Below are 14,763 nucleotides of genomic sequence, written 5' to 3'. Positions count from 1 at the left end.
CTATTTGGGTCTTCTCTGTGCTTTTAGGCTTTGCAAAATGTGAGTGGTCCTGTTCATTTTTGTCTGGTCAAATTTGACCTTTTTAAAAAACTTAGCTCTTATCTTGTTCCAACATTTTTCAAATTGATCTATATTTGGCCTTTAAAACAAGTCTAATCCAGTTTTTGACAGTATTGGTGAAGAGTAAAAATTCGGTTGATATCATCGTGCGTTTGCAACTATCTAAGCTTGTTTTCAATAAAATAATGAAACAAGAATTGTTGTATCTGACTTTTTTCCCCAACAGTGAAAATTAAAGGGCAGAGTTGGAAGGAAACATTGGATTACTTGATGGCTTTCTCATGGGCTTTTGGATATTTTCATGTCTAGGTGACTGGTTGGATTTTGTTATAGATTTTTACCCTATAGCTTGTTAAAAATACTGACTGGTTACGTACTATGTCAGAGGCACTGTGTTATTCTCTGTGGTCAGAGTGCTGTATGAAAGAGAGTTCCTACCATCATGGGACTTGCCGGCAGTTGAAGGATTGATGGTGAACCCACATACATGTCGTTGGAGCCAGTGGTGGGTGCTGTGAAGGGGAAATACAGCTGCAGTCAGAGGGTGCAGGACTGGAGGGAAGATGTCCTTAAAGGTTTGCCCTGAGAGGTGAAGGGTAAGGTAAGGGCTCCGCAGGTGAAGAAGGGGGAAGAGTGGACTCTGGACATAGGGGACAGCAGGTACACTGCAGAGTCCCTCCCTGAGTAGGGGCTTGGAGCAGGGGAGGCATGTGAACTTCAGGCCATGGTGGCTGGAGTTCAGAGAGCCAGGGCCCGAGAGGCTGTGGCTGAAGAGGAAGGTGGGGAACAGGTCACCAGCGAGGATGTCGATGTGTTTGAAGCAGGGAAAGGACACAATCAGATTTGCTGTTAGAAATGGTCATGCTGGTTGCTGACCAGAAAGCAGGTTTTGAGGATCAAGGGTGGAGAGCGGAAGAGCAGGTTATGGCGGCAGTCCAGTCTGGAGCCGTGGGAGGCTGGCACTGGGAAGTGACGGTGGAGGTGCAGAGATGGGGGCATATGGGAGGGAGATTTAGCAGTGAATTGATGGCTTTGGTAGTTTTTGAAAGTGTTAGCTTACGATGCAGCAGACCCCCTCATGATAAGGCATCAGTTGTATAATTCTAGCCAGGTGACTGATTGGTCAACTAGAAAGAGAAATCTTATCTTGGTTAAAACTGCTCTTGGGACTGGATTGAGGGATGGTAGAGACTTGGAAAAGTGTTTTGTTGAGTTTTTACCAAGGAAAGAGTGAGAGCACCTAGTATAGTCAGAAAAATCACCTGGGCCCAAGGTTAGCCCCACCTGCTATCAGAGAAATGCAGACCAGAGGAAGCGGAGGAAAGGGTTAAGGTGCCGGTGCTCAGCTGCGTGTGGCAGCTCTTCCTTGGTGGCCACTACTTTACTGAGAGGGAAGTTGCTGTTTCAAACCCTGGTGGGATGGGAGGGTGAGAAAGGATTCAAAACAACGCCAATCCATTCTAACATTTGATTCAAAAAAATTTTTTTTAAATATGGCATTAAAATTTTAATTTCTTAATAGATGGTCTTGACAAATTTGATTTGTAGCTTCTGTTTACTGTCTACCCCAGTCTGCTTTTCCTCTTTGGAATATTGACAACTTTCCTGGCTGTTGAGACATTTCTTTTTTACTTACTTTGTGACGAAAGTGGTAAAATAGAATCTGCTTCTAAGAAATAGTGTGAGTGTTCAGTGTTAGCTTACCAGGGAGCATGGTTTTTCTTATGCGGATCCACTTAGCTACCCAACTACCAGCTGCTGTCACTGTACTATGTTGGAAGAAACCCATAATGCGGTTCTTATTTCATTGTTATAAATCAGCAAGAACTTGTGCTAACCAAAAGAAATGAGTATTTCATAAAGTTTTCTTTGGCGCATATCATTGTAAGATCTTGTCTACTTGCTTCCAATAGTAATAGCTAAGATGAAGTATTTCTTCATTTAATGTTTATGGTATTCAAACTATCACCATAGTTACTGCCATTTAAAAATACTGCTAGTAGCATAGTTAAAACTGAAGTATTGTGATAGTGATTGTTAAGGTGGAAAATGACTTCTGTGTTACAACATGAAATGCTGACAGCATGGACCCTCCAGCAGGACTGCTGGCAGTTCAAGTCCCTGCTCTTCATTTACTGGCTCTCTGACCTTGACTAAGGTGCTTACCTTCGCTGCTTCTTAGTTTTTTCGCATGTAAAGTGGGCATGGTAGAAGTACCAGCTTGTATATGTAAAGAACTTGAAATGCTACCTCAGCGTGATTAGTGCCATCTCTAGTATATAGGAGCTGGCCAATTTTGTTGTTCTATTTACCAAGCACAGAAAAGCTGCTAGGAAACAGTGACCACTACGCCTGTAGTATATATTCTCATGTATTCTTTTTGTTTCTTCTTAGCCTTTCCTAAGCCCAAGTGGGAGTGTCCGTTATTTGATTCTTATTCTGAGTCAATGCCAGCAAACCAACAGCCCCATGACTTGAATCGGATGGAGGTAAAAGATCTTCATATGTTAGTAAGTAAGAATGTGTGTACAGTTAAATCCCTTAGCTGATGTTCTTTACAAACTCTGGAAAACTCGCTTTCATAACGTTTTCTCTTCATACTTAGTACTTACTTTGAAGCCCAGCATTTCAAATCCAGACACCAAATATATGTATGCTTATCTTTTTTTTTTTTCTTTTCTCTCTAAAACTAGATATGGTGAAAAAAGCAAAGTAGCCTCTTGACCTTTTAGAGGTAAAATTTAGGTATAGCCAAACTAAGCCAGAAAATGCAAGCCAGGTTATTTACTTTAACCAAGCTTTAATTCTGAAGTAAACATTGTAAAGTTCTATTTTTAGTAGCTGAGTATTAACAAGGTATAACAAATCAGAACAGTTCTGAGAGGAGGTTTGAGAACTATGTATGATGGCCCCAAATCACATCCCCAGCTGCCTGATTTGGATGATCCTCAAGAGAAACCTGAAGAATTCCTATAACGTTGGGCCACCGATACAGGGGCTTAGCCGTGTGCTTAGAGGTCCTTATGGTTATTGTTCATATTAGCACTACCATCACCATCACCACCATTGTGATTGCTGTGGTGACAACTTATGATAGCTGCTGTTCCCACCCTGAAAAAAGTCTGGAAATGTTTCATAAATGGAGGTTGTATACAGGCTCCTATTACAGTGCTCTGACGTTGCAAGATGATAGAAGGCAAAGGCAGGACACAGGGTCATTTAAAAAATGTCTTGTGATTGTGCGTGATTATTTATTCTTCCCCACGAGGCTCTTGTGCCTGTAGTGTGTGTTGTGGATGCCATCCTCGGCTCCTCTCTGAGCGAACAAGCCCGCTCCTGCAGTGCTCCCTCTGATAATGTCTCTCTTGGCCTCTCTGCTACTCTTTCTTTGAGTCGTAGCCTCCGTGTTCCTTTCCTCAGCAGATTTCTACTCTTGGGAAAGAGAGAAAGGGATTTCAGGTGGAGTGATAGACGTGCATTAGAAGAGTTTTGGCTTTCTCAATTTCTTTTTCTGTAGGATGTGTATGATGGTGAAGCGGGTATGGTTGTCAGCCCCTTCTCACCGCCCTCAGTGTACTCTGGGGTTGCTGACAGTGTCCGGAGAAGTTTGTCAGGCCGGGACAGACATCTTTACAACTCTCTTATGCAGTTTCCCTGTTCTTGTTTGTTTGTTCGTTTGTTCATTTGTTTGTTTGTTTTTGTTTTTTTTAATTTTTAAATTTTTTTAAATATTAAAAAAAATTGTTTTGCTGTGGGTACCCCTGCATGTAAAATATGTTGTTGCTAGATGAGTTACTAAAAAAAAAGTCACAATTTGTATTCTTTCTAGCTAAATGTTTTGTTGCAACTTGTCATGGTATCAGATGGTCTTTGCCTTTCCAACAGAGACAAATAATGTTGTTTTTTTGGAGAAATTACTTACTGCCTCATGTTGCTTTTCTCCAAGTACTCACTTATCATCTGTCTAAAAGGAAAGGAGCAAATATACAGGTGGCTGTGAAGTCTGGAAATGGAGATATTTTAAACTTGCTTGGAGTTTATTTTATTTTTTGGCTGTGCCACGCAGCTTGTGGAATCTTAGTTCCCTGACCAGGGAGTGAACCTGGACGCTCAGCAGTGAATGTGTGGAGTCCTAACCACTGGGTTGCCAGGGAATTCCCCATGCTTGAAGTTTAAACAGATCTTGGTACCAGCCCTGTGAGGGATGACTGTATATAGGTATTTGTTGTGAATGGAGCTGTAGCTGATTCAGGTCTTGAGAAGTTTGCTCAGCAGTACATCTTTTTCTAAAGACAGCAGAACTGTACCATGTACTTATTTCCATCAAGAATTAAAGATTATAATTTCAGGTATACTCATATTTATCAGCGTTTCTTAGATTACTGGATTTCTTTGTTTTGTAAACAGGCTATTGAGACATAATTCATATACCATATTCATTTAACGTATACAATTCAGTGGTTTTTAGTATATTGACAGTTGTGTAACCATCACTATAGTCGAATTTTAGAACATCTTCCTCACTCCAGAAAGAAAGCATTAGCGGTCATCTACTGTTTGCCTTTTCCCCCAGCCTCTAGTAATCACTAAGCTATTTTCTGTCTCTGAATTTGCCTATTCTGGACATTTCATGTAAATAGAAACATATAATATGTGGTCTTTTGTGACAGGCTTCTTTCACTTAGTACAATGTTTGTTTTTGATCTACCATTTTTATTGAGATATAATTGACATATAGCACTGGATGAGTTTCAGGTGTATAGTAGGGACTTCCCTGGTGGTCCAGTGGTCAAGACTTCGCCTTCCAGTGCAGGGGGTGTGGGTTCGATCCGTGGATGGGGAGCTGGCATCCCACATGCCTCGAGGCCAAAAAAACCCAAAACTTAAAACAGAAGCAATGTTGTAACAAATTCAATACACTTTAAAAATAGTCCACATCAAAAATAATCTTAAAAAAAGGTGTACAGCAAAATGATTTGACTTACATACATCTTGAAATGATTGCTGTGATAAGTTTAGTGAACATCCATCATCTCACATAGATACACCATTAAAGAATTAGGAAAAAAAATTTTTTTCTTGCGATGAGATCACTTTGTATAATGTTTTAAAGTTCATTCACATTGTATCATGTATCAGTGCTTCATTCCTTTTTATTGCTGAGTAGTGTTCTGTTGTATGCATACAACATATTTTGTTTGTCCATTCTTCAGCTGATGGACATTTGGGTTGCTTCCACTTTTGGGCTGTTAGAAGAAGTGCTACTATGAATGTCCATGTACAAGTTTTTGTGTGCACGCATGTTTTCAGTTCTCTTGGGTATATACCGAGGAGTGGAATGATTGGATCATACTAAACCTTGTGTTTAACTTTTTGAGGAACTAGCAAACTACTTTCCAAAGCAGCTGCACCATTTTCCTCTACCAGCAGTATATGAGGGCTCCAATTTCTCCACATCCTTGTTAAATTTACACTGGTTATCTTTTTGATTTTAGCCATCCTAGTGGGAATGGTATCTCGTGGTTTTGATTTGAATTTCCTAATGAGTATTGCTATTGAGCATCTTTTTTGTGCTTATTAGCCATTTGTATGTCTTCTTTGGTGCAATATCTATTCATATCCCTTGTCCATTTATAAACTGGGCTGTTTATTGAGTTGTATGTGTTCTTTATGTATTCTGTATATAGGTCTCTTATTAGATATATAATTTGCAAGTATTTTTCTTTGTCCTCCTCCTTTCTTTTTTTGAATTTTTTAATTAGTTAATTACTTTGTTTTTATTTTTTCCCCTTCTTTTTTTCCCCATAATTTTACCTATTTATTGGCTGCATTGGGTCTTCATTGCTATGCATGGGCTTTCTCCAGTTGTGGCAAGTGGGGGCTACTCTTTGTTGCAGTGCGCAGGCTTCTCATTGCAGTGGCTTCTCTTGTTGTGGAGCACGGTCTCTAGGTGGGCAAGCTTCAGTAGCTGTGGCATGCAGGCTCAATAGTTGTGGCTTGAGGGCTCTAGAGTGCAGGGTCACTAGTTGTGGCGCATGGACTTAGTTGCTCCACCGCATGTGGGATCTTCCCAGACCAGGGATCGAACCCGTGTCCCCTGCATTGGCAGGCAGATTCTTAACCACTGCACCACCAGGGAAGTCCCTCCCCCTTTCTCGACAGTATCCTTTGTAACACAAATGTTTTTTATTTTGATGAAGTTCAGTTTATCTAATTTTTTTCTTTTTTTCTTTCTTTTGCTTGTGCTATTGGTGTCATATCTAAAAAACCATTGCCTAATACAAGGTCATGAAGATTTATTCCTATGTTTTCTTCTAAGGGTTTTATAGTTTTAGGTCTTACATTTAGGTTTGTGATCCACATGCCGTGAAGAAGAGGTCCAACATCATTCCTTTGTGTATGGATATAGAGTTGTCCCAGCATCACTTATTGAATGGACAGTTTCCCCCTGTGAATTGTTTTGCATGCTTATTGAAAGTCAGTTGATCACACATGTAAGGGTTTATTTCTGGATTCTCAATTCTGTTCCATTGATCTATATGTCTGTCATTATGCCAGTACTACAGTGTCTTGATTACTGTAACTTTTTGGTAAGTTGTTCTTCTTTTTCAAGAATATTTTTGCTATTCTGGGTCCCTTACATTTTTTAAAAATAAATTTATTTATTTAATTGGCTGTGTTGGGTCTTTTTTTGCTGTGCGTGGGCTTTTAGTTGCGGTGAGTGGGGGCTACTCTTCGTTGTGGTGCGCGGGCTTCTCATTGCTGTGGCTTCTCTTGTTGCAGAGCACGGGCTCTAGGTGTGTGGGCTTCAGTAGTTGCAGCACATGGGCTCAATAGTTGTGGCTCACAGGCTCTAAAGTGCAGGCTCAGTAATTGTGGTGCATGGGCTTAGTTGCACCACGGCATGTGGAAATCTTCCTGGAGCAGGGATCGAACCTGTGTCCCCTGCATTGGCAGGTGGATTCTTGACCACTGTGCCACCTAGGAAGCCCTGGGTCCCTTACATTTTTATATGAAATTTAGGATCAGCTGTCAAATTCTGCAAAAAAGCAAGAAGGATTGCTTCAAGACTGTAGATGAATTTAGGGAGTACTACCATCTTTATTTAAAATTTTAAAATTTCTTTCAAGAGTGTTCTTTCGGATTTCTTTTTATCTATATTTTCTACTCCTAAATTATTTTATTCTGCTACGGATCTGGTTTATGATCCAGATGGGACAAGAAAATGAAAGAAGAGCACTGTTGAGATACGTTGTCTGCTCTAAATTATGTCTGGAGGGTTCATTACAATCCCAAGAATGACCTGCCTGTGGATTGTTAAACCCTAGATCAGGTTACCACCAAGCAGTATTGTAACTCCATTCTTTGAAACGGTTTCAAAACAGATGTGTTGCTTATCTCTCTTGGGCTGTTTAGGTTCTGAGAGGTAAACCAATTAACCTTTTGGAGCACCGGATAATTCCAGGAATTTACCCTACCTTTAAGTTTTAAAATTTATCTTTATTTGATTTTTTGAATATCTTTAAAATAAAAAGAATATCAAAAGTCACATAGTGACAAGTCCTCCTCTTATCCCTATCCCCACCTACCCAATCACCCTTCAATTTTTATGTATCTTTCTAGACTTTGTTTACATATGTATATATCAAATATGAATATGTATTATGCTTTAATCTTATCAGAGGACAGAGTCCATGTTAATTGAGAGTTCATAAGAAATTATAGTAAGTAGATTTTACACAGAACTTTAAACTAATGAATACTTGATTAGTTTGGGTATTCATCTTCTTAGTGTAAGTGAAGGCTTCTTCCTTAAGTGAGTTAGCAGAAGATTTTGTTCTGCTCATCAGTAAAATTCTCATTCCATGACAAGGAGGCTATTTGAATCAGGGTTGAACACCCTCTACATAAGAGGTCTGGCAAATAGCCACATGATGGGGTCACTTGTCAGAACCTCTCTCTGCTTGTGAGAAAGTACCTAGAGCACAGGTTTGTTCTTGACTGAAGTCGTGGGCAAATGCTCCACGACTCTGGCTGAATCCCACACCAGATTCAGATATAATGTGTGGTCTGCACATATACCTCAATCTAAATCATTATTTTTTTCCTCTTTGTATATAAATTTTTCTTTCTTTTTTTTTAAGTTAATTAATTTATTGGCTGCATTGGGTCTTTATTGCTGCACAGGGGCTTTCTCTAGTTGTGGTGAGTGGGGGCTATACTTCATTGCGGTGCGCGGGCTTCTCATTGCGATGGCTTCTGTTGTAGAGCACGGGCTCTAGGTGTGCGGGCTTCAGTAGTTGTGGCACATGCGCTCAGTAGTTGTGGCTCACAGGCTCTAGAGTTGGGGTGCACAGGCTTAGTTGCTCAGTAGTTGGGTTGCACGGGCTTAGTTGCTCCGCGGCATGTGGGATCTTCCCGGACCAGGCCTTGAACCTATGTCCCCTGCTTTGGCAGGTGGATTCTTAACCACTGTGCCACCAGGGAAGTCCTATAAATTTTTCAATACAAATTAATTTATACCTTTCTAGAAACCTAAAAATATGAAATAGTATTAAATGTCAGGGTTTGTGGAAGACAGAAATATTGGCAAGATATACAGCTTTTAAAAACATTTTCATCATATGTGCACATCACTTTATTTCCATTCCAACTCATATTATCGATTTACTTTTCTTTTTCAAGAAGCTATCTATTAAAGACATGGCCGACTTTCCTGTCCCTATCCAGGATGTGACTGGTGATGACAAACAAGGTATGAAAAGAATGAGTTTTCTCCCTTTAGAGACATTTTACCTATATATACATATATGTGTGTGTTTTATCTGCTTATCTTGGAATGGCTAGCTTCTAGAGCGTATGAGGACTCAATATATGAACACATTTGGATGGATTAAGTAGTTCCAGTTGTTGTCACGAAACTATAGTTCATAAAGTGGTAACAAGAGCTTGAGTGTCCGAAGCCTTCAATTACGACCCATTCATTTACGTATATACTCACTGCTGACCCTCAGGCTACTCTGACACCTTTTATTGGAATCTGGTTGTACTAATTAGGAAGTGACTAGAAGCTGAACAGTTTGTGAGTATAACATCTTGTGTTGGCAGATGTGGTCCTAGAATATCAATATAAAGGCACATTTGTACAGAGGTCTAATCCTCGAGGAAGTCACCTTCTGGAGAGAGATTCTGTCCCTGGGCTTTATTCTCTGTGACTTTGTGGGTGTTAGGCTGTGACGATTTGCTTATCTTGCTGGACCGGTGAGAGCAGTGCAGCACGGTGTTCTGTGTTACAGCTAGCATCAAGCACAGGGGTGAGTTGGCCTGGGTCTATCTAGAAGAGCAGGAGGAACACCCTGCCTCCTCCCATAAGTCTGCATAATGCTTTATCAGGTCGTCCCTCATGCACTGTATTTTTCAGTCCTCACAAAATTGAATGGAGGCTGGTATGTTTTATCACCTAATATGTGGAGATGAGTAAAGTCAAGTTCAGGCAGTATGAATCATTGCTCAGTAAGAAAAAGAGCAGGGATAAGAACCAAGATTTTCTAATTCTCAAGCCAGTATTCCTTCTATTATCTGATATTGATTCACTGCCCATGAATGAAAGGCTTATCTGAAGGGACTAAAAATCAGTGAAGCTGTTTCAGGTTTTGTTATCATGACCTGACATGGATGCAGCTTTGTATGGGAGTTAAACTTGAAAAATATGTTTCCCATTAGGAAAGAATAATTGCATGCTCTCTATTTCAGTATTTGCTCAGGAGAGGCAGGCAGGCCTGGATGTTGTCTGTAGCAGCATGTACTCTGATTACTCTCTTTACTAGTGGATCTTAGCCTTGACTACCCATTGGGATAACCTGGTGAGCTCTAAAAATCCTGAAGCCTGGCTTTCACTCCCAGAGAGATCCTGATGTCTTTGCTCTGAATGTCAGGAAAGACACAAGGAAATTTGATACTTCCTGGTAATACTCCTCCCAGCCACTAGAGGCGCTCTCTCTGGAACATTGAAAATACCTCTTTGTTCTCTGTAGGAGGAGAACCTGTTACCATACTTCAGGAGGCTCTTATTGCTGTAGTAAGTGCAATAGCAGCTTATAGATGTTTGTAACACCGTTTTCATAAGTGATGACGAGGGATTCTTTGTTTTAATGTAATGTGCCTCAGACATAAAAACATTTTTTTCTCTTTTCTCTTTTTTTCTCTCTCTTGTTCTTTAAAAACAAAACAAAACACTGCTAGCTTTGAAGAGTGCTGCGGATGAAGCCTTACCAAAGGACATGTCTGAGGATTCAGGTAGGAGAAAACCAATTTAATGTATTTTTTATGTAATTATTTCTAAAACAAAACAAAAACCCTAAACAACCCTGTAGTTTCAGTGAGAATACTGGTACATCTATGATAGTATATATATATTTCTCTCCAAATATTTGTCTTGTGTTTTATTCTAAGGAAACCTTTTGATTTCTTTTTTTAATCCTTCCCTCTTCTCAAGTATGAGAAGAGGGTGATTTCTTTTTAAGTTCTGAATATAGGTTTCACTGCAAGGATCTCTCAGTTTGAATCAAGGGTCTCATTGTCACTAAGTGTAAAATTGAGAAGGCTTGGATTTGGGAAGATTTCAACAAGCCATTGTGGTTTCTGTGTAGAGTAAGGAGCTGATGGCGTGGATCAACTGGAGGCTCACAGGTGCAACTTTCCATTTCCAGAGTAAAAATCTCAAATATTTTCATTATATTTTCACCATCAGGAAGGCAGGTAAATGTGCTTATACATGGAGTGGATTCCAAGGAGAAAAATAAAAGTCGTGTTTGCCCAGGTTCTTGGAGAGTCAGCAGTGTGTCTGTGAACTGTGGAGATGATTGGGGCTGTGTCCTCAGCTTTCTCCATGGAGTCATCACTGAACCAAGATGAACCTCGTTCAGAACAAACTGGCTAGGGATGGCATTACTATTTGGAGCTCTGGTTATAAGGACATGAAAGAAGTTGCTGCTTTCTCTTTTATTGTTATCTCTCTTAATATTTAATAAGTAAATCATTTTGGTTTGTTTTGGTTAACTAGCTATCACTCAGGCTTTATTTAAAGTTGGAACAAAGGAATCAGTATACGTCTAGGCTTATGCTACAGTATTTCCCAAACACCAAGTTCGTTTAAAGTTTAAAAGAGAGAGGGGTAGAGGTAGAGGAAGGAGTGGGGAGCGGGGGAGAGACGAGGAGGAAGAGAGAGGGACGGAGGGAGGGAGAATGAATATGAATGAGAATATATGATTGATTGCAATGATGGGGCCTAAGAATCTGTATTTTTAGGCAACCCCTCTCCACCAGGGGATTCTAATGTTCAGCCTATTTTGGGAACCACTACCTCTAGAAAGCGATGTTAAGAAATAGAAAATTAAGATTGTAGATAAACTATGACTCCAAAACTGATAGGAATTCTCAAGCCTAGTTTTGGCCTCTGGAACTGATTCAGGTTCCTTCGTCACAGTGGGAAATGCTCTATTTGCACAGGACAGACGCCTGAGGTAGGTTCTTTCTGACTCTAATTTTCTGGAAATGAAGTGGATACATCCTAGTTTTTGTAAACTTCATGTTATGGTATCAGTATAAGTTATTTAAATTTGGAGAGTCAAATCGTGCTTCTCCAACAGCCTTTTAGGCTATTAACTTCCTATTTTTTCTATAAGCATTACATGTTCTCTGGTGTGTGAGCTTTAGACATCGTTTTCAACATCCCTTCATTGAATAGGGCATGGTGTCACCAGACAGAATGTATCAGGGTGTGTGTGCCACAGTATGTGAAGTATATCTGAATTTGTTTCATGTTCTTCCTAGGAGCATACTATGTGCTTTCTGATTTGTTCTTCCCTTTGCTGCTCTTTCTGGAGTAGATATGAGGGACTCCCTCATGTGAAAGCATACTTAATACCCTCTTTCCTGGGGAATGTTTGGATTGCTAGTGGAAGACACAGGAGTTTCAAGGTGGTGGTTTCTAATTCTGGAAGGCTGTCCATACCATGTGGACAGTTCACCTCACTTGAGTTGCTGCTTTCTGGAGACTTAAACTTTAGGCTTGCCCTCCTATCCTGGTTCTGTTTCCTGGAAAGATGACATGCCTGGAGTGTTCTAGGAAGTTCTCATTCTTCTTCCCTCTGCCCAGCTCAGTGAGAAGCTGTGATCCGCCTGTGGGCTTCTGTCTGGATTCTGACCCAACCTGCCCTTGCCATTTTTGTGGATATTCACATGCTCCAAACGCTGAGTCTGACTTTCAGGGGCTTGGAGGCTGATGGAAGACTTTAACTGGAATCGTGTTCTCCAGCTTTTTCTGATCTGTTAACCAGTGGAGACGTACCAGCCCTGCCTGGGATCTCATTTCCCTCTTCTGCTCTTCCTTCCACAGTGGGTGGTCATACCCACGATAATCGTAGTGGTGGTGAAGAGAACGTGGTGGCTTACAGATGGGGTGGGACCGGGTCATCAGGGAGCGGGGTATTCCTCGTTACATTATTTTTCTCACAGACCCTTGGCCTTTTAATTGCTAAACGTGTACATATTAGTGGAATCTAATGGATTTCTTAGCTAACGATCACATTCCAGCCTAACTCAACAGGCCACTCTGCACCTTGGCCATCTTTTTCTGTGTGTCTCCAGGTCATGCCGAGGGCATCAGGCCTGCTCGCCCTCACACTGTAGTGTTCAGCCTGCTGTTGGTGATTCTCGCAGCTGCCCCACTGCCGGCTGCCACCCCGTGGTCTTACCGGGTAGAGCAGTTCTCTCCTTCCATTCCCTGCGCCCACCTACACTTCCTGTGCTGTCCAAGAAGGAACTCAATTTCAAAACCAGGTTTCTAAGCTTGAAAAATTAGGAACACTCTGCAACAGTAATATTTTGCAATTCTAGAATACATTTAGTTCTTAAAGTGCCTTCACCTTCTTATCTCTCCGTGTGAGAAAGGGGCCAGATTTTTCTTATCTTCATTCTGTAGGTGAGGAGACAGGTTCAGAGAGGTCACAGCTAGTGAGGGTCGTGGCCGGGAGGAGTCCCTGAGCCTCGGGACTCCTGGCCTGGTCTCCGCTGCTCAGCCACACCCCTCACCCCATCTGTCTGCCTGTCTGTCTCTCACCAGCAGGGTTGTCCCTCCTTTCACACCCATCCCTCCCCAGCACAAAGACAGAGATAGTGGCAGTGGACAAAGCAATTAACGGTCACCACGGACTTGTTTGGGGAACAATCTTTTAACATGGCCGAGACTTCTCGGCCCACATATTTCTGGGAAGCAGCGGGGCCTGAGAGTAGCGGGCTGGAGCCAGCAGCCGTGGACGGCCCTCCGCCCCGTGGTGAGTTGGGGTTGCATCATCCGCCCAGCGCCTGGGCAACCTGCTCGGCTGGAGGAGAGGCTCTCTTGGGCCGCCATCCTTTGCTACCCCGGGGCTGGAGGAGGGGAGGTGGTTGTCCATCCGTGTGCGGGTGCCGGAGCGGCTGCAGGAGACCAGGCAAGGCAGGCTCACGCTGCCCAGGCCTCCTGTGCTCCTCGGCGCTCCGGCAGCCTCTCAGTGGTTAGCAGTCGAAAGGTGGTTATGTCCTCACTCCAAGAAGCCAGAGTGCTTCGGTTGGGAGCAGTGCACGTCTTCTGCAGCTGACTGTAGCTAAGGGGATGTGTGTTGCTAGTTTGTTTTGTGCCTTGTTGGCACCTCAGCTCCGCATTCTGCCCTGCTTATCTAACCCGAGGAGTTTAATGATCATCAGAAACCCAGCATGCTTCATACCAAGGAGGGGTTTTATCTTTGGAGTAATGTAAACGAGGATGGCATCATGCTTTGAGACATCATTTTGGAAAAATTTGTGCAAACAATGTACAAACTATATTCTCCTTGCTCCTAGTTAGTAGCACCTTTTCTGTGAATTTTTATGACATTTTATGCTGACAAATTTGCACTGTTTGCAAAACCTCAGCACAGCTAGTGGTTTCTAAAGTTGTCTTCCACAGAGGATTGAAAACGTAGAAAGAGGATTAATGTGTTTGTAAATATTTCTCCTTACTCGCAACAGTTTATAATGGGAAGGTAGGCTCCATGCGTGCCAGTAGTGAGCAAGCTAGTTCTCGATGGGAATTGGAGAAGGAGAAGTTGTGTGGCTGCCAAAATATTGGGTTGACTGAAAAGTTCGTTCGGGGTTTCCTGTAAGAGGTTATGAAAAACCCAAACGAACTTTCAGGCCAACCCAATATTTTAATGATTTTACTCCATAATATTCTATGTATGATTTGGGACACAAGAATATTTCCTTATAAGAAAAGCTGCATAGTTCATTTCAGCTTAGTTGTGGGGCTTTGATTTCTTGTGGTCATGCTGTCCTGGTGGTGTAATTTAAGAAAATCTTAATGTAGCCCAATAGATTTCTCCCTAGCCTTCAGGGGAGACTGCTTCAAAATGTGTTATTACTGGACTGTTGTGATAGACCAAGAAACTCTCAAGTCTGAACCCATCATATAAATAGATAACCTGTTGAGAGAGTTGTTTATTTAGCCTGGACTGTCTTCACTAATCAACTTTGAGAATGTCTTCATGGCTAGTGCTCTGATGAAAGGAAAAAATGTGTTGGTTTTTCTTTGCTCTTAATTGTGCCTTTAGCTTTAGAAATAAAATTATGGAATCACGAAAATGTGGAAGTGGTCGACCTTTCCACACGGATACCTGTACCTCATGT

General features: G+C 41.6%; 1 protein-coding gene across 3 annotated transcripts in view; it reads left to right on the top strand.

The window, feature by feature from the left end:
• The window catches only part of REPS2 (RALBP1 associated Eps domain containing 2), a 202,110-nt gene that overhangs the window by 108,432 nt on the left and 78,915 nt on the right, over positions 1 to 14,763 (top strand). For all 3 annotated transcript variants that reach the window (XM_057719142.1, XM_057719141.1, XM_057719140.1), the window contains exons 9-11: positions 2,455 to 2,549; positions 8,746 to 8,815; positions 10,303 to 10,356. In XM_057719142.1, the coding sequence (XP_057575125.1) occupies positions 2,455 to 2,549; positions 8,746 to 8,815; positions 10,303 to 10,356 (219 nt within the window). The remainder of the gene's footprint in view (positions 1 to 2,454; positions 2,550 to 8,745; positions 8,816 to 10,302; positions 10,357 to 14,763) is intronic.

The sequence above is a fragment of the Hippopotamus amphibius genome, chromosome X (assembly GCF_030028045.1).
Source record: "Hippopotamus amphibius kiboko isolate mHipAmp2 chromosome X, mHipAmp2.hap2, whole genome shotgun sequence".
NCBI lineage: Eukaryota > Metazoa > Chordata > Mammalia > Artiodactyla > Hippopotamidae > Hippopotamus > Hippopotamus amphibius.
This window is presented reverse-complemented; position numbering and strand designations above follow the sequence as displayed.